This window comes from Vidua macroura, chromosome 6, assembly GCF_024509145.1.
Source record: "Vidua macroura isolate BioBank_ID:100142 chromosome 6, ASM2450914v1, whole genome shotgun sequence".
Classification (NCBI taxonomy): Eukaryota; Metazoa; Chordata; class Aves; order Passeriformes; family Viduidae; genus Vidua; species Vidua macroura.
Genome location: NC_071576.1, coordinates 36,674,328 through 36,698,205, shown reverse-complemented (window position 1 = coordinate 36,698,205; position 23,878 = coordinate 36,674,328). Strand labels below are relative to the sequence as shown.

General features: G+C 39.3%; 1 protein-coding gene across 1 annotated transcript; it reads right to left on the bottom strand.

Annotated features, from left to right (window-relative positions):
• Window positions 1-1,975: 1,975 nt before the first annotated feature.
• On the bottom strand, window positions 1,976-22,423 carry LOC128808613 (cytosolic phospholipase A2 epsilon-like). Its single transcript, XM_053979932.1, has 21 exons — window positions 22,397-22,423; window positions 22,022-22,105; window positions 20,035-20,107; window positions 19,098-19,234; window positions 18,187-18,318; window positions 15,205-15,245; window positions 14,712-14,754; window positions 14,320-14,383; window positions 12,885-13,051; window positions 12,649-12,741; window positions 12,251-12,288; window positions 11,003-11,138; window positions 9,462-9,598; window positions 8,341-8,563; window positions 7,587-7,701; window positions 6,464-6,601; window positions 5,901-6,008; window positions 5,283-5,474; window positions 4,579-4,745; window positions 3,545-3,725; window positions 1,976-2,488 (listed from the first exon to the last, which is right to left on the bottom strand). The coding sequence occupies exons 1-21, from the start codon at window positions 22,421-22,423 to the stop codon at window positions 2,250-2,252; spliced, it is 2,535 nt and encodes an 844-aa protein (XP_053835907.1). The 3' UTR covers window positions 1,976-2,249.
• Between the last annotated feature and the right edge of the window lie 1,455 nt (window positions 22,424-23,878).

Here is a 23,878-nt window from a genome sequence, read left to right as displayed (position 1 = left end):
TTCAACACTTCAGGCACTCTTCAAGTAGCTATTTCACTGCCCTAACCCCAACAGACCACAGGTGTGAGGAATACCAGCACCAGCTTGTGTCGGCTAATTACCCAATAATTAGGCAAAACACATAGCCCAGGACCTTTACAGGGAAATCTAGAGCCAATTTCAATCTGAACCAATTCTCAGAATATCAGGAAGTCACCTCATAATACCAGCTAATTAAGGGGGTAACTTCATCTGCAGTCAGCCTAAGAAATGTTTGAGCCCTAATAGAGACTGTAAAGATTCACAGCTAATTGTTTCCAGGATCATGACATTACATTCAGCAGAGCTTGTGTGACAGGTCACAAACAGGTGTTTACAAAAAAAAAAAAAAAAAATTGCTGCTGACCTACCTGGGTCTTAAATAGAACAATTGCATCAATGCTGAATCATTTTGAAAAATCCAGCTGATATGTCACTGAGCCTAAGCCTCAGCACCATCCTTAAAAAATACTGCCAGTAATAATGAATGTGTCTCCTTTGTTATTTTTTGATTAATAGCTGGCAAGCCATTCAAATAAATATCTTTTCTCCTGTCCTTTCATGCTGCCTTTCACTGTCACATCAGAGGCAAGATTTTGAAGTATCGCTGCAATGTGAACATCCTCAATGGTCTTCAATAGAAGACCTTTCCTTCCCCAAACAAGAAACAAAATTAGTCAGTTTTGGAGAAAATTCACAAGCCATCAAGGCAAGACCATTAAGCTTGGCTCTCCCAGCTAAAACATCAGTCTTATGCAGTGTTAGATGCTTGGAACCAGATCCCACCACAAACACCAGCATCTGAATGACTTGAGTCAAAACACTGAGCTGGTAAACTAGACCATTTAGGCAACCTAAGATTTTTCAGTGGCTTGCTAAATAGGCCCAGACTTCTGAAAACTGACTATCTTTCCTCAGTTCATTCTAAGCCATCCTATTTTTCCAGATCAGCTGCCAAAAGCACACATCATCACCACACCTTGGGTGAGTAAAGCTGAAGGTCCAGAGCCAAGTGTTGCAACCACAAAAAACCAGTGGGTGGAATACACCAGGCACACACACACTGAACTGCTTATATTCATTCTTCCTGGAGCTCTAGTAATGAAACTTGAAAATCTTTAAAATACTGAAGAGATACTTTGCAAAAGAAAATAATCACATTTTAAAACCTCCATTCCATTATTCTTTAAAAATAAATTCATGAGCATAACTGAGCTGTCAAAATGACATCTCCTTTTCTTCTATACTCACAGAAAACTATTGCAGTCTTACAAGTGACACATAACATCAAATTATGCTAACCAAGGGCAAGGAAAGAAGGTGAAAAGCTGGCTTTCTGCATAAGAGGGCTAGTGAAACAGAAAGATCAGTATCTAAGGAAAAGGAAAGTTGTTGGACTTGACCACTTTAGATTTATGAAAAAGAGACACAAAGGTTACTGCCAACAGTTTCCTCTTATGAAGGGAGACTTACTGGTTTGATTCATATTGCAGCAAAGCGTTGCAGAGACTGCTGGTGTTATCTGCTGTTAAATGAACTGATGCACAGAAAAGGACTGTCTTAGAGGTAACAACATATAATGTTATCTCCTGAGTTATCATTCCAGTCACCTGCACCCTTGAAAGCAGAGTTTCCTTCCATTTTTCATTTTCCACAGTTGAAGTGACAGCTTTTCTTTCATCTTTCCTCAAAGGTTATTCACAAAGCTCATTGTTCACTCAATATTTGATTTCTCGGTATCAAAAGCAAGAGTAACTTTTTTCCCAGAACAACTCACTAGCTGAGCTGAGTCCATAGAAGTTAATAAAACCCCCAAACTTCAATGATTTCAACTACAAAATTCTTATTTTTAATAAGATTATGCATGGCTACTTAATATTTGAACAGTAGCTATTACTCTGCATGTATATTTTTGCATACAACAATCAGAAAATAAGATCTAAGAAAGACCAGTTAACTACACTTTTTTAAGAAATCATTTTTCTAAGACAAGTACAAGAATCTCATGAACACTATTCTGTCTGTTATTTGGATGGCAGTGGGAATAAAACTGTAGCAGCAGCTACACGCCGGCCATCTCATTGTTGGAGAAGTCAAAGCAAAGGAGTTGGTATCACAAATTCTGTTGCCATCACAAAGAGCTGTGAGCTTGCAGCTGGTGAATATTTATTAGTCCAGTACCAAAACATTTGTGTATCTCCTTCTGATTTTTTTTTTCTCCTAAATACACTTTAAGAGTGTTTACTTGAATTAGGTGGTGAATAGTTTTTAAGTTGCTTCTTTCGTTGCACTGCAGTTCGCAAAGCCTGGAGAATTAGGTGTTTGTTATTCAGGATGTTGTAGCTGCACAGGTTAAGCAGCTTGTTGAAATTCTCTTCAGTGTACGTAAGCAGGCCGGTGCCATAGGGAGCAGCACAGCTGGACACGTCCACTCTTCCCTGCTCCATCTCTGCAGGACTGCGCTCCACATCTGAAACCAGAACCAAGCACAGCAAAGGTATTGAGGTGGAAAACTGCTACCAGGCAGTGCAAACTACACAGTAACAGACAATAAAATCCACGAGTTTGCTGCTTGGCTACAGTCCAGACTTGACCAGCAGAAAAGCTTTTCTATGCAAAATGTTTACCTCTCTAAACTAAGGTTTTGCATCAGAATATTTAATTTTTTTGAGATTTCGAATTTTGTATGCTCAGCTTTTCAGCTGAGTTCTGAGATGACAGCTCTTTATCTACCAGCTAGTAGTAAATTACACCAGAGGGCTCCTGGATTGGGAATCCTCCCTCTCAGGTGGCTGAGATTTTAAGCACATGCAGCAGAACAAGTAAGATAATGAATGGCACATGGTCTTTTTCAATAAGCTGGTTCATGGATTTTTCTTCATTTTTTGAGTAAAGTTTACTGGATCATAGAAAATTAGCAATAAAAAAAATTGGAGTTGATGCATGTAAAATATTTGTAAACTGAAACTGAATTTTCTGAGTAGTTTTTTTTTTTTTTCTAGTAAAACAAACATTCCTTCTATTGCTGAACTGAAGGAAACAATCTGGCAAAAATTACAGCTATAAAAGCAGTTTGTTACCTTGGCAAAGCCTTTGCCTCACTACATGTTTTCAGCCTTTTAAATTCTCTTTTTTTTTTGATGTAAAAAAAGTAATAAGTGAATTCTAGCTTTCTTAACCAAGTAAACATTATATCTCTTCATGAGACTCTTAGGTGACAGCATAAGCTACTAGTGGATATAACTTACTAGCTGTGTCCTCTTCTTTATTATCAAAGTTACATGACCTATTTCAAGTGCCAGAGGGGGCTCCCCTCAAGGTACAGCTTCTCATCCTTTTATTTTTAAACTTCTTCATTCCAATCCCTGATTAGCTGGCCAATACTATATGCATCACACCTGGACTGAGAATATAATAACTTAGCCAACTCAGAAGCTTGCCAGTGTCTTGTTTTGGAAGAGGAACAAGTTTAATGGATCCAGTTGGTTGAGACAATCTCAAAAAATGATTACTGCTGTCAACTTACTCGGTGCCTTGTATTTTTGGAAGGTATCACACACCAATGGAAAATAGGCCAAGACTGGTGCCTCTAAACTGTCCTCAAACACATAGCACTCCTTCAGGTGTTCCCGGTCTTCCTGGCTCAGCTCTGTGCTGGGGAATGGGATCCCATGCTCCAAACAGTACTCTGAGAACAGGTCCAGTGGCTGGCTCAACAGAGAGGAGAGATGCAACACAAAGAGAGTTTGAAGTAAGACCACCAAACCCCCGTAAAATTTTGCTGCAATATACAATTTGGGATTGATTCATATGTTTATAAATAATGCTAACTATGCACTGCAACAAACATACCATCCTAATTTTAATATATCCTGGGTAACCAAGAAATTCAGTTGATTTGCTAACACTATATTTTTAAAGCAGGCTTACTGTTTACTGAAATTTATGTTACATTTAGGTCAATTTTTGTGATTTAGTGAGCACAGTAGAGGATTCGGATAAGGAAACTTTGATTACATGTGGCTTCTTAGATCACAGGTTCTTAAATATTTGCATTCAGTGCATCTAACTGTATGTCTTCATGTCGTCTTACAAATAAATTACATTCATTTCAATCATATAAGCCCCTCAAGGTTTCTTCAAATGTAGGAAAAAAAAACCCTGACTAAAACTCATGCCGACACCAAGAGTCAAACATAAAAACAAAACTTTTCATTCAAAAAATATCCAAATTATGTATTGTGTATTAATTACATCGTAAAAGTTATTTAACTATTGAGGAACTTGTTACCAGGATGACAGACACACAGAATAGATCATCTTCTGTATGTTGTGTTCATATGCCTGTTCCAGAAGGACACTGAAAACAGCCCTGATAAAGGCAGTGACATGGTCACAGCTGTGAATAGTACCATTTATATGATCACTTAATTTAATAAAAAATAGACCATTTTGTGGAAGGAAAGGAAAAAAAAAAAAAAAAAAAAGAGAGAGAATGCTGTGGTGGCAATTCAGCTGCCGGAGTCATACAGGTAAAGAATCACTGCTTCAAAACATCACCAGAGTCTGTGATCCTCCACTGTAATTTAAGTGGATAATGACATCCACTTTTCTCTCTGGCCTCAGAATGGGTGGGCAGCTGGTGTTGATGAAGAAAGCTGTATCTATCAGCTTGAGGTAGTCACTCATATCATTCAGCTGGCTGGGAGAAGAATCCAGCACTGTGTCTGAAAGGCCAAAACTTTTATTATTATTATTATTTACTGCAGGGTCAAGTGTCTTTTTTTTCCAAATTAGCATAACAGAGAAGAAAGAAAATACACTTGACATATATTCAACTTTGACACAAAGCCCACAGTTAAGTATTTGTCTCTGACACAATTTTAGTATTTAGAGCTCAACTCTGAGATCAGCAAGAGGGAGGAGTTGTGAGACTCAGCTTCATCCAAAGTGATATATTACTATTCTTTCTCAATATGTGTAAATTTGTGGCTATTTAACTTCCTTGGAAGCTTCAAGTCACTGTTGGATGGCTTTTCCTAGGAAGATGAGAATTCAAGCAAACCTGCTGTGCTTCCTCCAAGACAGGAATAAGATCAGGAGTAAATAATCTAGAGCTTGGCAAAACCCACTCCACAAACACGTTAATCAAATAAGATTAATCAAAATTTGCTTTTATGATAAAATTTATCAAATATTTGTCCTCAGCAAATATCAGCCCTCAAATCTCCTTCAAAGATACTACTAAAACAATTTCCAATTACCTTTCCACATGCAAAAGCTCTCATTCTCCAAATACTTGTTATGTAGCTGCAAGCCCTTGAGGAAATTATGGTAAGTTGAAACCACTGGTCGCCCAGTCATCATTTCTCGAAGAGTTTTGGAAAGGTAGCCTTTGGGAATGGATAACCAGGTTGTCTGTTCATGAGGCTTCTTGGGCAGAGCAGGATGATTCTCTGCAGGAAGAACAAGAGGTCAGGGTGTTTCTCTGGTGATAATAACAACCAAACCACCCTGGCTCCCAGCCCCATCTGGGACTGAGTGCACACCTGGACATGCAGAGTGTTCTGGGCAGTGAGTTTCAGTGTCACACCATCATCTTGTTCTTCCCTGTCTGGCCTCTCCCTCCCCAAAGGGCTCTGGTAACCCTCTCGTGACTAACAAAGCTCCCCAGGGATGTTACACATGAGCAGCATAATGTTTTTTCCTGTTTTACAGCACAATTGTTGGTCTCCTGCTTTTCCTTCATTCTCAAGGGCTTGGTGTCCCAGAAGCCAGAAATAGGACACAGAAACAAGCCCCTTACCAAATGTCAGGTTTCACATTCCAGAGAGGTGTGAAGAAAATGTGGATGCAAGAGAAAAGTCATCTGAAGAACTAACCAATGTCATGCTCAGTGTCTCGAGTCCATCTGTGCCAGAAGTGTTCTGAATGACCCGAGAGGTAGACAGCATCCATAAAACTCTGGGAAAATATATTGCTCCATGTGCCTTGAAGTTAAAAAAAAAAAAAGAAGTGCCATACTTAATATTAGTTTGAATATTTAGAGCACAGCTATGGCAACACACCTGAATCCACCCTCTGTTCTAGTTATGAAATATTATGAATTTTCCTGTAAATATCAAATGCCACGCCATTCCACACAATGTCTGGCTTACAACCAGGCCATTTTCAAAACTTGGCTGTCTATAAAAGTCAGGCTGTGAGTTTAAATACTTCAGATGATCAGTTTGTGTGTGTGTATGCATGTGTTCTGTTTAGGTCATTCAGCAAGACATTCAGCAAATTAGTCACATTTGTCTCAGAAATTGGTTTCTTCTTTTGTCTGGTTCATTTGAGATTGAAATTGCATCAGATATATTCTCTGGTGTACTCATACTGCAACTTGCAGACCACTTCTGTGTAGCCAGCTCTTAAGGTGATGTTTCTTGAGATAGTAAATTACCTTCCAAGAAGCAGATATGGGATTCTGGGATCTTCTTCATCCGACGACCCATGAAGAACTCACTACCAAAATCCTCTGAACGAACAAAGGCCCCATACTTCAGGAGACCCACCTCGTAAGGTGTGAACTCCACCCACTCTGTAAATAAGGCATCAAACTGGATTTATTGCAGCCACCTGAACACATGTAAAAATCAGCTTAGAGAATCAGAAGCTGGAAGAACAAGGCCTATACCTTCACCATGGTGGTGACAGACAGTTCAAACCACCATGTTTTGAAACAAACAGGTGCCCTTCAACATACATGAATGCAAAAGCTAAATTCATCTCCTCTGCCAAAATCCATTCAGCTTGAGATTCAGGTCCATTTCTGCACTAAGAAGCAAGACCTGGGGCTGAAAGTCCACTGATTGCTAAGGCCCTGTACACAATGTGGCATTTTGAGTTCCTCTGAGTCAGCAATGACGACGGCTACCATTCATTCTAAAGACTCTCATAATCACTGCCTTGAGGATAAAAAACTCTGACCATACCCCCTCTCCACATGGAAACCTTGGCTGGGTGCACTGGGACTGCAACTGGGCCTAGGAGCAGATGACCAGGTTCAGTTGCAGGACCTCCTGCTTCATTTGTGCTGGAAACACCATGGGAATAGTGATCAAGATCACTGATCAGAGCACAGAGCCCTGCCTCTCCTCAGAGCCTTCTCTGGCTGCTGGGAGCTGAGTACTGCTCTCACCCCTTTCTACTTTCTCCTTTTCTTCCCTTCCTTGCCCTCCTCCCCACTCCTCACAGCTCTCTTGGAGTAGTGCTGCCTCAGCAGAAGACCCAGCTGCTGAAAAGGGCTGTGGGGGGTAGGTGGGGATGAGAGGGGTGACTCTCAAGGCTGCCAGCAAAAGGCATCTCCATCCCCCCACTGAGCAATGTCTACAGCACAGGTATCTCCCTTTCATAGTTTTAGGATGCACGTTTTTCATCCAAATCAGAAACCAGGTATGAATACAGGGGAAAAGAAATTATGTAAAAGATTTATTGGCTTGGACTTACAGGAAAATGTTTTGGCATTCAATCAGCCTTAAAAGGAAACTCTTCAGAGTTATAAGAGGGTGTATGATAATCTATACCTTTAAAATCCAAAGTGCTAAAGTCATCCTTGACATTGAGGGATAGGTATATGGGGAGTGGATTCTGCCCCTGATTGACTGCTAGTTGTTGATCCGAGAGTTTGTGAGTACTTTCCTGTTTACAAAGAGCAAAAGTCATTGTAAAAAGATGAACATGATGCATGAACTTACTACAGTATCTAAGCATGACCTATCAATGAAGTATCTGCTAAACCTCCGCAGGTTTTGTTCTGTGTACTTTAGCTGTTTGGCCAGACAAGTGTGTTCATGTGTTATCTGCCATGAGCTTTCACCAAGGCATTGTGCTTATGGGAGTTTTGGCAAGGGGGACAGGGCAAAAATGTCAGAGAAACATGACTGTACAGTCACTGGGATATGACTTGCTTTAAGGAAAGAAAGATATTTAGTCAACCTGGACCCATTTCCTTCAATACAGCTTATGGGCATACATTGCTATGCCTGAACTTAGCTCTGTCAGAGCCTTCTCTCCTCTGTGTGCTTCTAGAATGATCACCTGACCCAAAACCCAAACTTAAAGATGGAAAAGCAGTTTCTTTAACTTCTTGAATTTTTGCATGCTCAGACATCTCTTCTAGATGCTCACACTTCAGGATTACTTTGTTACTTTTATTCTAAACAGCCAAATAAGTCCTTCAGGTGTTTTCAGAGCCTTTTCTCTAACTGAATCCACAACTTTAGACATGGGAAGTTGGAAATCCTGTGAATTAAGAGGGAGAGAAAGAATATAAAATACCTGATGATGTAGCATACAATCAATAAAGAGTCCCCATAAGTCTGTAAAGGACACCTTGTGCCCCTCTTGCTTTCTCTCACAAAGCTCATTTTCATAGTATTTCATATGATCCAAAGAGAAACAGTGCAGCTTGCTCTTGGTCACGTGTTTCCTGATATCACCAACTGGCCCTCTGAGATCCTTTTGTGACCAATTTGCATCTTCATATAACTTTGACATGGTCCTGGATAAAAGAAAGGTACTGTGGTTAATCACAGGGCACATGACAATTCACTAGCCTATATCACATGTAAGTGTTTTGTTTGAGGCTACCCGAGGTTCTTGCTCTCCAAATTTTACTTGGAAGAGCATGAGGCAGAATTTAGACCATGTAATGATATTTTTTCCTGCACAAATACATTTTAAATCATCCTAGCATGTTTGTATTTCAGAATCAAAAGAATAATAAAGCAACAGTGATAACTTAACCCAAGCTTTTGCTAGAATTACCCTTTGATTGTCCAAGCCACCTCTTCTATCTGAGGCCAGTTCCCTCATGTGGGTCAAATCCTGTGTGAAAGGCATAAGGGCAGGCTTGAGCTGCCAGAACCCAGGGCTCAAGCAGATTCCAGTCATCCCCTCTCATCCCCAACCCACTTGTTCTAATTCTGTCTCACGTACTTTTAGAGCAGCCCTTCAGAGGCAAAATGTTTTAAATCCCTCAACCCCTCCTAGTTTGTGCAAAGCAGTCACCATTGAGTGCATGAATGACACTCTGCTTCTCAGTGCTGTTCTTTAAAAGTCGAGTTTTTGGAGATGTGTAAGAGTTGAGCCAGAAAAATATTACAAAAGGACTTTTGAAGTGTTGCCTGCAACAAGATAACAAGATAAAGGCAAACCATCCCAGCTCGTGCTCTTTTCTTTTGGTTTCTGTAAACACTTCAGTGCAGTTACTGAAATACTGTCATTCTCATTAGATCTGTTTCTTGTAGGAGGACAGCACTGAGTGGTCCCATGAAACAAGTCCAAAAGGAAGCCAAGGGCCCACATCCAGCTGAGTAAATTCATCAGTAAGGCAAAATTGTTCACCAGGGTATCACTTTGCTAAGACAAACATGAAGTACAAGCCCAGCTCTCCTTACCATGTTGTGGCAGATAAACCACTGATGTATGACACACAGTCCAAAACACCCAGCTCCTGGAGAGCCAGAAGGCTGCCAAACATTGCTGTCATGGACCGCACTCCCCCTGCTGCAGTCACCACTGCCACCACTGGCACCTGCTCAACACACAGAGAGAGGCACAAAGTCACTCATCACCAGAAGAAATACAGGAACGATGGTCATGCAGAAAAAAAGTAACAGCAACACCTGGTTCAGGTAGGTTTTGATTAATTCACCCTCTTCAGGGCAGTGCCTAGATGTGTGTTTGAGCTGTGTAAACTTTGGTGGAATTTAGTGTATACTGAAAGCATTTTCCAGATCAGTCATGCTTTGGAAAGTCAGGAGCTGTAAATACAGTTCTTGTGTGGGGAAATACATTTTCAGATTTTCTCAACCTATTTAATTTTTTCTCAGCTCTTCCCCTCAAAACACCTTTTAAAGCTCTGAGTATAACTAATGTCAGAAGAGCAGCACAAAACCTGCCTGCATAATTTTTTCTTCCTCTAAATGTATATAAAACATTTGCTATTCTCCAGGGAGATAGTGCCCAGCTTTATTGATTTATTTTAACACCCTTTTTCCAACCCAGGTTACCTCTACCTTCTCTGATATCAGTGCTATATGTAATTTGGTTTTACTTTCTTCAGGAATACATCAATCCTGTTAGCCTTCCCCCCTTTTCTGTTGTATCAGTAAAAACTGATACAACAGATATTCAGCTTTAGGACCATATGTTGCCATTACCTTTAATCTTGTCTTCACTATATTTCACCATCTACTTGTGGGTTTGGGGTTTTTTTTTTAATTAATTTGGCTCAACCTCCCTTTTATTCTCAATTAATAATAACAAGTCCTATTCTACCCGTTCCTTAAGTTCATGAGCACTTTGACTTGGTTGAGAAATGCTGTCCTGCACACATCATAAAGGGTTGGGTGTGCTGGGAGCTGAACAGAGCAGTGGAGGAAATACCCCACAGGGACATTGTCCCAGACTCTTGCCCCAAGCACCACAGCCCCATAACAGATCATTGTCTTCCAGCAACAGAGCAGCAACCTCTGAGTTCAGGGATCCCCAGGAGAGGAGCAAGCAAGAGGTAACACCAAAAAACACACAAGACAGATGCTACTCTACCAGTGTGCTATGGGAGAGTTGCAGCCTTCCCTGTGAACCTTGTGGCAGCAGAGAAGGGGTGCCAAAGAGGAGAAATGGTCTCAGTTTAAGCAATCAAATTTCACCAGGCTTGGTTGTACACACCAGCATGTCAGCAAATACAGGCTTTGGCTGCCCCTGAGGGAGGACAGAGGTTGGCAGAATAAAGGAGCCATAACCAGCCTCCTGACAGTGCCTCCTTCATCCTCTGTGCCAAAAACTTGCATATGGTCTCAGGTGCAAGTGACAATCTGGCCTATACTATTTATATAGCGGAAGATCTGTATGGGTAGTCATGCAAGTACACCACATCCACTTCTCTCAAAGTGGGTCATACTGATTCAAGTTCCCAAGATGCTGTCCCACATACCTCATCCTCCTGCAGGTCTTCATCTAGATGAAGAACATTTTTCAGAGCAGCAGCAACCACCTTCTTCCTTTTACGGATGAAATCCTGCTCCTCCGTGCACAGACCAAACCCCAATCGCAAATCTAAATCCTTGCAACTAGAACATAGGAACAGCACAAGGGATTACCTGTAGCCATTTCAGCTGGAGACATTCAGCAAAACCAACAACAATAAACCAGTTTAAAGAAATTATACTTCCATGTACATGAAAGTTCCCCTGTGTAAATGAAAGCAGTTATATGCATATCCTATATCTTATATTTGTGCCTTCCTGTGGAGATTTTAGACCAGAATTATGTCCTGAACAATTTCACACAATCACAAGGAAGTTAAATGAATAAAATCAAGTTGTTTCACATTGAACTCTAGTACTTGGACACCTCTTCACATTCTCCTGCTATGCATGTGCTTGGCCTCCCAAGCACAAAGGGGGCCTAAGTAGTTATTTAAACTTAACACACTTTAGTTAAAAGAGCCCTAATACCAAGTTAGCTTTATCTCTACAAAGAATTTGTGCTCTATTTGAGTCAGAAGATTTCTCTTAAATTTATCCCTTCTGTACATTATCATAAATAACATGTATATGATTCATTCTATAACCTATATTTTCACAGGTTTCCAGTTTCAGAGGTTTTTTTCAGGGAAAAAAAAAACACAAAAACATTTCTGTCTCTTCTCTAATTATTCAATAAAACCCTCTGATTTATCATTCACCTGCAACTAAGGCTTGCAATGGAGCTAACTTATCAACAGGGGGTAATGTTACCCTTCAGAAAATCTCAGCAAGCCAGTCAATAAATAAATTACTGTCCATGTGTTTCATTGAAAAATTACCTATAGAGGTCTTGTAAATGCATAAAGGTGTTAGACACATTAGAAATATGGTACACATAAATATGCATATATTATAGATAAAGGTTACAAGGCAGAAGGATGTTTAGGTATCAAAATTACAAAGCATCAACATTAGGAAAAACATTGTGATGGTTTATACCCCATAACTAGCTACCACCTATCCTATTCTGAATTCTTACCAAGCAATTTAAAAGCTTTAAAGCATTTTATTAGCCATTCCCCATATTTTAGTCAGCTTTATTTCCTGTTTTGAAATTAGCTACTTTAAGATGTAGCTTCCTTTCATCTAACAATGAAATTATGAAAGGAGAGGAGATGGCTTAAGTAATCATTCAAAAGCAACAAAAGATTTACCTATTTTCCTCATTCACAGACACCTCATAAGATTCCCCCTGAAAATCAATAATGAAATCAATCAACAAATTTTAAATAGAATTAAAATTTTGTAAAAGCAGGTTTTACAGTATTAGCAATTTTTCAGATGTATAGTCTATTGACAAAATTTTTGGTCTCCTCTCAGGCATTCAGCACACAATACTCATCCTGCTTTTTAACTACTTTTAAAGCAGCCAGAAATTCTAAATATCCTATTTTCCCCCCCAAATCATACTTATATTTCTAAGTGTATGCAGAGCTAAGCATACAAATAACTCACTGATGCATTTTTAGTAACAAAATTATTACATGACCAGATATCACATATATACAGTTTACCTTGTTGAAAGAATTCCAAATATCCAAGGGATACTCACTCTCATCACTGTCACTTTCTTTCCCAAGTCCAGAGAATGGAGAGGCACAGCCAGGGGACTACTTACATCCATTTCCCTCCTACCCGAGCCAGGCTGATTTAAAGAGGGGGGAAAAATGTTATAAGGAGAATATTATTTATAGACCCTAAACACAGAAATACCAGATAAGGGTTAACTCATGGTTCTTCTCCCAAAATTTAGGTTAGGTGTTATCACCATCCAGAAGCAAAACCTACACAACAGAGAAAATGCTCCTTTGGCAGAGTCATGAGCAGTCTGGGTTGACTGTGCTTGATGTAGTGGAACCTGGTGGTTTCACTTCTCCCTGGTCTGGAGTGAGGACCTATGGAAATATCCTGGGTTTCTTCATAGGATCCTTTCATTGTGAAGGTGAAATCTCTCCCTAAGAACAAGAAGCAAACCACAGGGAGATGTTAACTGTGCCTAGACCTGAAATTAGCAAATAAAAGTGCCCCAAGTGACATTTCGGTCTTAGTGCTGCAGGCTTAACTAAGGTTAATTTGGACCACAACGTTTTCCTTCCCCTGTGACCAGTGTGCAGCTCGTGGCCCTTTGAGTTCCTCTGGACTGCAGGGGCTCAGAACTGACCAGCTCTCAAGTTTGCAATACTCAGAGAGCTGATCTCAAAAGCTGACAGCAGAGTCAGGGCTGACATCCCTGGTTCCTCGAGGCCCAACCCTTCATCCACTGAGAAAAGCAAGGGCATCTGTTCTGAGTATTTCACCAACCTTGAGGGGAATTTTTAGCAGGCACCTTTGTACATAATTCTTTGTGTGAAAGCATGTGTGAATTGATTTGAATGCCCCACAGCAGGTGTAGTATGAATGTTACCATCCTACATTCACAATTATTTATTGTTCTGCTTATTGTAAATACCATTGAATTGCTTTGTAAATGCTAAATTATGGGATGATTAAGTGCTGCTGAATCCTTTAGACAAACAATCAAGTCTGAGGCTAAGTTTGGCAAGAGGGCCCACTATGAAACTCACAACTCAGTGTAAGGATCTTTACTCCTGGCACCCTTTCCTTTTCCCTCTCTATCCTTTTGCATACCCGGTCTCTGCACAAATAATTCTAGATTTATTCTAATCTGATTTTTCTTTGCATGTTTCATGCATGTAGTAATAGAGAGAACCTTGCCATCAAACTTTGTCAAACTTTTATAAATTTATATTAAACCTACACTTGCTGATACCTTTGCCAGTGATTAAGTGACCTAAACCATTTGTGACAGCCTGCCAAGTGACAGAGAGTGTGTGTTACACTTGTGGATGCCTCTAGCAGCATTCACATCTCCTGAGCTTTCACTGAAGTCTTTCTCCTCCTGAGAATTGTATCTGCCTTCTTTTACTTTCTGTTTTCACCAGAAAACAGAGGTAAAGGTATTTCAGTTCCATCACACTGCAGTTGTGTTCCATCACACATCAACAGCTGTTTCCAAATCCCCCAGCCAGCTCCACAGTTTCTCTTAAGCTACACAGTCATGTCTTCTGAGGAATCTCACTATTAGCAAGTGGGTAATTCAGGAAATACTCAAGCAACCCTGATGCACACAGAGATTAAAACAAACCAAATATTTATCTAGATTCAGCTGTGTTTCCCATTGCACAAAAAAGCAGCGACAAACAATTTAAATCAGCAACCTCACTTTTGTAAGGATTCTTCATTTTTGTTTCGTTCACATGCACTTCTAAACAGGAAACTTCACGAGACTGGAAGAGAGAAGCAATAAAACCACTGGTCACAGAAACAGTTCAGGATTCTCACTGAGGTTCTAGGGGTCCTGTAGAAACAAAGTGCTTGGCCATGATGGTCTATGGATGTGAAGAATTTGTAGAAACTGTGTATCTTGTATATATCTTGCAAGCAGTACTGTGGTTAAGGAAGCCAAAATAACTGGGGATCTGTCATTACACTTAAATACCATTCAGTCCCCAACAGCTAACACAAGAAATTTTCCTTCCTATCTTCCAACCACATCCTTCAGTTCTGCCCCACCATAAGATTAGCATACCAAAAAAAAAAAAAAAACAAAATTACCACTAGTACACCATTAGTAATGATCTTCTCAGATACACCTGGTCTGAAAAGCAAAACAAAAAAGGTTTCTTTAAAAATGTGTATTTAAGCAATAAACTTTCAAAAGCACATAGTTCTCTGAGCTCAGTTTTTCTAGCTGGCATCAGCATTTCTATCCTTCCTGTCTATCTTGCAGCCTCTGCCAGATCACATCTCATACCTTCCTATAAGGATGCTCCTTCCTTCTTATCTCTGCTGATGAGTATAATCTCTCCTTAGGCTGAATCACAAAATAAACATCCATTCTCAACTATAAATATTAAGTGAGACTCACTCAAATTCAATACAGAAAAGCAACAACGGGGAAGATGATGAGATGAGGTGTCTGAACACAGGTTCTTGGAGCCACTTCCCCAATGCTGCATTACCACTCTCTCTAAAATGCAGTTTTCTGATGACAAACTCTACAGCATTTAGGTTTTACTTACATGTTTTCCAGTAGAAATTTACTTACATGTTATCCAGTAGAAATTCCACTTCTAGTTCTTCCTGATTCTGAAAATAGGATTTTTTTAAAAATGTATGAATGAAGAAATATTTTCCTTTGATACAACTCTGATAATTTATTTATAACTCTCTCTCTATTCCCACACCCTCTACATCATAATATGAATGGATTTCCGTGACCACACTGACATCATCTCTCCACTGCTCTACTGTTTACAAACCAGCTGTACCATCAAGAGAAAGAAAATATTAAGTATCATTGAATAGGGAGCAAGGGTCCTATTATTAATTCATTAGTAGGATAAGACATGGTCAATCAATGCTGAGGAAGGGAAGAATAGAAGGTGAATGATGTAGGAAAACAATTAAGAATGAATGGACTTAGTACAGTGAATAGATAGGGAGTATGCCTTGGTTAAAACAAAAGAATTTGCAGAGTAAAGTCATTAAACATTAAAAAAGGGTGGGAGAAGGGACCAACTTAGAAAATAAAAACTGTCAAGGTGAAGGGAAGAAGAGAGAAGACTGAAGCTGTGAAGGGGAATCAGGGAAAGAGCTGAGGAGAGACAAATCAAGAGGAAAAGAGACAGGAAAAGTGTAAGAACGAAGCAGCAACAGAGTAACACACCAACAGTATAAAAGAGACTGAATAACTTTATTACTTCAGCCACTTGCTGCTCTATGGGATACAGCCAATCCAGGAAATACCACACTAAAAAAAAGTATATCAAAGAGATCTTCTGGATCACCCACAGGGAGGAAAATGCTAGCTAACGGTGATATAAATCTCTTTCTGACAAGTGACAGTAGCATTTTTTAATTCATACTCACAATAGCTAACATTTACTGACAAATATCCCTTCTGTCCAGTTGCACATTATATTTTAACATTGTGAATTGACTGTGAAAAACATGCCAAATCTGACAATGCAGCTGCCATGGGAAAATCATCTTTACTGTAAAAGTGAAGAACAATTTTGTATTAACTAGTTCACATCAGTAAATGAGACATCTCTGATGGTTTCTCTGATAGCTGCATCTGTGGCATGTAATGCAGAAGCAAGTAGCTATGCTTGCTAATTTCTCTCAAAGTCTCTATTTCATGAGAATTACAGTGGTTGTAATGTTGTAATAGAAAGTTGGGGCACAGATTTTAGGAAGTAGTCACCTTCCACAGAATATCAAATATTTAATTGTGCCCAGGCTGTACAATCCAAACTAACTGATGGTCTGTTACAACTTTGTCCAAAGAACATCAGAAACAAGGTTAAGAAGAACCTGGCTCATAGCATCTGCCTAATTGTGCTAGCCTTATGTTCCCGTCCTTCTTATGCTGTTTTACACTTGCAAAAGTTATATTTCTATGAAGTCCCACTCACACATTTGTGGGTGAAAAGTCCAGAGCATAGCAATGGAAATACTTGTTAGGCCACAGAGAGCAAGAGGCATAGCAAAGCAACCCTGCTGCTCTGACATTACCCATCTGACCTCCTCAGCCCTCCTTCTGAGATACCTTGGTAGATGAAAGAAATCATTATGGGCAGAGGTGGCACTACAGCCTCTTATTAAGATTGCCCAGCCTGTTGCATTACTAAGTCACTTTGAAGAAAATAAAATAACCCTAAGTCTTCTAAAAACCCAAAGATAGACCATAATCTGTGATGCCTCATGGGTGCCTGATTCATCACAAACTGAAGAAGGGCAGCTTGACCAGGATGTCCCTGAGACAGCTCACCTGGTCTGACCCCCACCACTTCCACCTTGCTAATGGGCAAAGACAGCTTTGCACATGCCTCAGAGCAAATTCAGGGCTTGAATCACACCTGGCATTATCTCAGTGACATGAGGGCTTTTCTGAGGAAGGCTGTAGCCAGCTGGAACAGGTTTAGTAAGCAGTCCTCAGTAAGGACTGGTCTACTAAAAGAGTAGTTAATAAACACTCTCCAAAGCAATAGTAATACAAAAAACAGGAAAGAGTGCTTTCCAAAGAGCCTGACTGACACAGTGGCTTAGAAATAAATGGAGCACACCAGTTCCTGGGAACCATAAACTGAAGCCCTTGGCAGAAGTATAAAAGAGCCTTGAAGTTGTTACTACACCCTCCAAACAGAGAAGGTGTTACATTGCGCAGAAGGTAATCTGAGTATATATTCCACTCTCTTTGAAGAAAACTCTTGATAACCAGGGCGACAAGTGTGATTTCTCCACCTCTCCTCTCAGCAACTTCATCCACTCAGTGTTTCATAAGATACTCTTTATCTCCCCTTTAATACAACCAAACACAATATTTTTTGAGACTCATGCAGCAAATACAACTCTTAGGTCATACACTCACTTAGAAGGAAAAATAAAATACTGATTATATTCTCATTCATCAAGAGATGAATTCTTCTGTGCTGGCTCAGCCCCTCTAAAATAAATTTGTAGTAAAGGAGCATATGCAGACTTGCTGAGATCTTTTTTCTTAAAGCTGTTTTGTAGACGAGGAAAAAAACCCCAAAGATATTATTACAAGAATTAAATGCTCCATTTAGCAAGCACATTATCTGAAAGAAATGGCCAAAATCCCTGGTGAAGCTGAGAGGACATAGTCCTAGTGAGCTACTGGCCAAAGGGTAAGGGCAACTGCCTGGAAAGGGGGACAGGTTTGTTCCCCCCCAGCTCTACCAATCTCCCACAACAGAAATGAGACCTCCTAACCATCAGCTTCTTCATTTTTTGATTCTTTTTCTCACAGACTTTTCAAAATGCAGTTTTGAAATATTAAAAAAAATTAATAAAAAATAGGAATACAAAAAGTATTTTGCATCTTATTCCAGTCACAACAGGAGATGTTTGCGACCCCTCTTCTAAACACAAGCATTCAACTTTTTCTAGTAACATCCTTTTTAACAATGTCTTTGTGTGTGAGAACCAATTTAATGTTCAATAGAGGTAGCAACTTGAGACAACATTCTAATCAAGAGTATTATTTTCTCTAGCCACTCACTTCTGGATTCAACTCAAAACTCAGGCGAACTTTTTCTCCAGGTTGGATTTTAGCCACATCAAAGCGAACAGTCATAAGATGGTCATCTGGTGTAAAAGTGTCCTCATCACAGACTCTCAGCTCCAAGATGTTCTGAGGAAAGAGGCAGAGAAGGATGTAAATGACATATTCTGGGACTACTGAGCCCAAAAGGAAGGTCCAACAAGAGCTAGCATTCAGCCCTCACATCCATGTGGAGAGACTCCTGTGACAGCACAGAGCTCAGCTCACAGCCCATGTGGCTCAGACAGCAGAGTCAGGGATTAATCCTAGAGGAGGTAAATCATCAGATTTGACAACCAAAAAGAGCTCCAAAAGAAGAGGAAACATAAGTGACATATATGATGGTAACATGCACCAGACAGAGCAGAGGTTACACACATTATTCCTCAGATCGTTTGTGGATTCAAAATCGCTGCCCTGACAAATCTTGGCATCTTGTCAGAAAGTAATAATAAAGGGGAAACTCTGAACCCTTTGAAATAAAAGTTAAAGCACAGTACCAAACACTCAACAGGATTTGATCCCTTGGCAGTTCCTCAGGGCTCAGGTTACCATGAGAAGATGCAGTACTAGTAAACTATGAGAAACTGATCCAGTTTGGACTTCGTATCGCTTTCACTCTGACTGCTCCCCTATTTCTGCTATCACTATAAACACTTTAACAGTTTTTCTACAACAGTTCTGGGACACAAAGAAGCATCAAACGTTATTCCAGATATTCCACAACCTTCTGTGCTTAAACTACTTCTTTCAGTCAGGTTAACTGGGTCCAAGATCCATTTGAGTCTCAAGCCTTTCAAAAACAGTCTACCCACAGCAGGTGAAGATGCCCCCTTCAGAAAGCACCTGCTCACTGTCACAGATCCCACCTTTACTTCACTCTGTATCATGAAGTGGAAAGTTTCATTCCAGACAGGGCTTCTGCAGTTGTGTACAGTTCTTGTCTGGGCTTCCTGACATGAAGCTGTTGGCAGCCACAGCTTGACATAGCAATCAGTTTGGCTCCCTGTGTTAACAACAAGTTGCACAATTAGTACAACAGTACTTTGTTATTATTTGATTTGCTCAGTCAGGGAAAGAAAAGATTAACCTCTGAGAAGTCCTAGATATTTCATTAGACTCCAAGGAAAATATTCTGGGTTTAGAGTTATTTAACTTTTCTATTTAGATTTAAATCAGTTTCAAAAAAGTCAGTTTTAAACCACTAATTCTATATGATAACAAGAGCAAAAGTATTTTATTTCAACAGTGCTGATCTAAGTACTCTGGCTCTTGTGATATTATAACTCCTATTTTCAAATATTTGCCCTTTTCCAAAAATTCTCATATACATTTATTGAAATTGCACTTCTTAAAATTAAATGGAAATTTTAGTTTGGGGGATTTTCATCTATTTGTAATGGACAGGTCATCCACACCAACAGAACAGTGAAGACACAAACACAGCAACATCCAAGCAACTACTGATTTTTCCTGTATCTTTCACAAAGGTGTTCCTTTCAAAAGGGAATTGGGCAACCTGGAAAAAGGGACACTGAAGAGTTAGGAGAAAGGGAAATATCACAGAACAGCTGATAAAGGGAAGGACAACTTCTTCAACACAGCATTTCTAGTCTATTTCCTTTCTGGTTTTAAGTGTTTCCTAAACTATTTTGAATTTAAATGAAAATAAAAATAAATACAACTTCTTCACCCAACCCCCCCTGAAATATTATTGTAACCTAAGCAACAGGTGTAAAAGAGCATTAAAATCAGGTGACAGTAGTTTTCTTGCGAAGCTATAAATGTGCCACCAGTGATACTTACACAGATCTGCTTTGCGGAGATTTCTCATGCCTATAATTTTTACAGAAAGCCAGCACAACTGAGACACTTCTGGCTGCAGAACAATGAGAAAAATACCTTAATTATTAGCAGTTAACTCAGATATAAATAACTCATCCTTTAACACCACAAAGGCCATTCTGTCATTATAATGCAGAGAATTTAATTTTAACTATTTGAGATATTTTCTGAGAATAAATGCTTTCTTGTGATTTGACATTGAGTAAAGATAACCTGTCATTCATAGCTAGGGTCTACATTAATCAAGATGAAACCTCATTAATGCAACAAGCAGAACTGTGTTTTTAAAGCAACAAGCACGAGGGGGTTTTTAAAGAACCAGAACTGAACAAAGCAGGAATCACTAAAGCTCTAAACAATGTATGAAAATGGAAAACTGAGAACACAAAGTGAAATTGGCAGTCTATTAGATTATATAATTAAACACAAATAAACAACAAAAAGCTATAATTATATGCAACTGCACTTACACAAAAAAAAAAAAAAAGAAAGAAAAGAGAAAGGCACAAAAGCACAAGCAGGCAATTCAGAATGTCTTGGCTTAATCACAACAAACCTAGACTGACCTGATTGATCTACCAAGGAGAAGCCCTGAGGCATAGCAATATTGACAACCTGTAGTGTAGGGTTCTACAGGGGAATATCTTGAAGGCTCCACAACTTTCTCTGTTTTTTCTGTTCTCCCTCCACTCCCTGTCACAGCTACACACAACCCTACACTTGGTCACTGGAAAAACAAGACAGTGTTGAAGAACGTCAAGAGCAAAATACTACATGCAGAAGCAACAGCTCCATTTATTAAATTAAAAGCAGCACTAAAATCTCCAAAGAATCATGATTTCTGAGAAACTGCCTGCTTAGGACCTCCTTGTGTACATCTTCTTTTGATACACCCTGTCCTGACAAGCAGACTAAACATCTAGAAAGCAATAAGCCACCAAGCCAAATGTTATTTACAGCCTACTGGAACAATTCTCAACTCAACATTTTTCTCTCAGAAAGTGTCATTTGAACAAAACCAGAAGGTCTGAAAGAAGCCCATCAACCTCAGCATAATTTTTGGCAGTAGTTTTTCTGGGGATGAAGGATGAAAGAAGTACATGATCCAAATTGCTGAAAGCTCAACATTTCATCCCAAATACAGAGGATTAATTTTTCATCCTCAGCTTTAGCACTGTCCATATCCATGAGTTTGAAGAAAATTTATTCACGAGATGGCTTAATTACTAAGCAACTACACTGACACAAACCAAATTATTATTCCATAGTGCTAGCAGTTAGTGAATTCACTGCTCTCCCAGATTTAAGAAAGAGTTAGCTTCATACTTTTGTACTGAATACAGCTAGGGAACAGATTGAGAAAACTCAGGGGTAGAAAAATGTATCGTACTATTTTCATTTTTCAAGTTATTAAATATATTTTCAACTAACCATTAGTCAAAAAACAGAATAATTTGTAATATATCCAGTATGTACCATATCCAGTACTTTCCAAAACTAATTAATCTTCATAAAAATCAGTGTTCAGAAAAGTGTCAGACATCAGAGTAAGCCATTTTATTTGCTGATCTGCCTCAATGAAGTAAAGGAAAAACAATTTAAGGACTAAGTCTTGGGTGTTAGGAGGTATGACTATCATCATATAATCATACCACAGTAAACCAAGACTAAAATCCAGCTCTCCCAGTTCCTTGCCTAGCATTTAAACCACAAGTTCATCATCTTCCCAACCCCTAAGTCACAGTGAATGCTTTGCACTCTAGACAGCACACTCACAGAAGAAGCAAATATTCCCTTAACTACCTGTTAATAAATGTCACCTCTTACAAAAACAGTTAAGCCTGGGGAGAGACTGGAAAGGCTGACAGAAGAACTGCATGTATCACAGCCATCCTTTATGCCCTGCAGCTCTCTCCTTGCAATCCAGAAGCTGCCTTCCATACAGTACCTCATTTTCAGCACTGCATGGTCTGTCATGATTCCTCCTCCTGATTCCAATCTTCCTGTGTGGATTTGCACGGATGAACCGATCCTGGAGACAAAGAGCCAAGAGAGGGGCCAGTGATGAAACCCAGCAGTCAGTAATTTTCAGTTTCTACTAAGATTCACTACGGAAGGAGACCCTAGCATTTCTCCCATTTCTCCTCTTCATGTTGGGATATATCCATCTCACCAGGACCATCTACCTGCTGCTTTTACTAATATATCTGCCTACTATAGACACATTTGACATTTAAGGATCAAAATTCCCCAAGCATTTGCTTTTGATGAATCTCAACCAAGACAGCCAGATTCTTCTGCCCCACCGCTGATTTTCTCTTACCAAAGGTGAATAGGCTGACGATCCCATCAGTATCTTTGTTTCATAAAAGGCACTACTATAAGGCTCCAGTCTGTGTGTCTCCCAGCTGGTAGGTGCTCCTGGACCACAGCTGTGGCCAGGAAGAAGGGTTGTATAGATTGACTCATGGCTCCACCTCCCACTGATTTCAAAAGCACAAATGATGCATTTGGTCTGTCCACACGAAGACTCGCCCTTTTTTTTTTTTTTTTTTCTTTTTTTTCCTTTTTTTTTTTTGAACACCACAGTGATTTAGGGAAAAAAGGAGATAGGTCAAGCCTTTTATCACAGGGTAATGCCGGAGTCATTGTCTACCACCATAAGGTCTGAATAACTGCACACAGAGGATCTCCTGGGGCAGTTCCAGCCTCCACCAGCTTCTCCAGTCAGATGCACAAGAGCAAGGATTTTCACCAAGTTCACTACAAATTACAGTCATGAAGTGGAGGCTGGATCTCACAGGCACTGGCAAATAATTAAAGAAAACACCCTGCAGCTTTTCTTCTCTTCTTTTATTTGGTTGCATAGAGGATGTTAAGGGGTCAGCAGAACCAGCAGGAGCTTTTGATATTGAAACGTTTTTTAGCTAAAGTGCTACTTTCAATTAAATGATGTTAGAATCCCGTAAGCTCGAACAAAAATAACTACACACCATTTTTTTTTTTGAAAGTCTTTAAAAATCCCTGTTAAAATTGTCAAGTCTGATCTCTTTTTAATTTTATAGTAATTTCCCATTATTTTTCTGTAACAGCACTCAACATGTAAAACCAAACGGACCTATTATTATTATGGAAATACAAAAATAGCACAGAAGCCAGCTATTGCACTAAACATTATTAAAATCACTAAAAATAGATGTTATTCAACATCTTTTGATGCAGTTGAAATAAACTTTTTAAAGCCCTTTATTTTTTAGAATTCTCAAACTTCTAAGTCAGAATGAAAACCCTTTTTAAAAGCTGCAGGACTTCTTAGGAAAAAATAAAAATCTGATTTTTCAACCATTTCTAATGAAAGTATTTGAGTATTTAAACTGTCTTATAAAGAGCTACCTTAGATGAGACCTATCTTAGATAAAGTTTCAAATTATTATTATAGTTAGTCTTGCCTTTCAATAGATTCCAGCATTCAATGCATGAATGTTTCTGCTTTAGGCTGTACTGACCATTAGCAAAAAAAGCCAGATGACTTCCCACCTAAAGTTTTTTGTTGGGTTGTTTTCTTTTATTGTGGAACAGGTATTACAATAGAGAATTATTTCACTTTTTTATATAATAACACTTTTGAAGTAATGCTCCAAATTGAAACAAGGGATTCAGCTCACAGGGTCACAAGAGGCTGAACCCAACAGCCATTCCATGACTGAACTTAGGCTCTGAAGTATTTTTGTGTCTCAGTTTGATGACCGTGGATTCTCCTCACTCTTGAGGGACAAAAGTTAACCATCCACTTAGATAACATTCC

Bases quoted from the DNA above. Each gene is read 5' to 3' on its own strand.
- LOC128808613 (XM_053979932.1), bottom strand. From the start codon at position 22,423: ATGGGATCGTCAGCCTATTCACCTTTG. The intron at 8,564-9,461 runs GTAAGGAGAGCT...TCTTTTATCCAG, and splicing joins GGTTTATCTGCCACAACATG to GACCATGTCAAAGTTATATG. The intron at 3,726-4,578 runs GTGATGTTTTGA...CTGTTGAGCCAG, and splicing joins GTGGAGGATCACAGACTCTG to CCACTGGACCTGTTCTCAGA.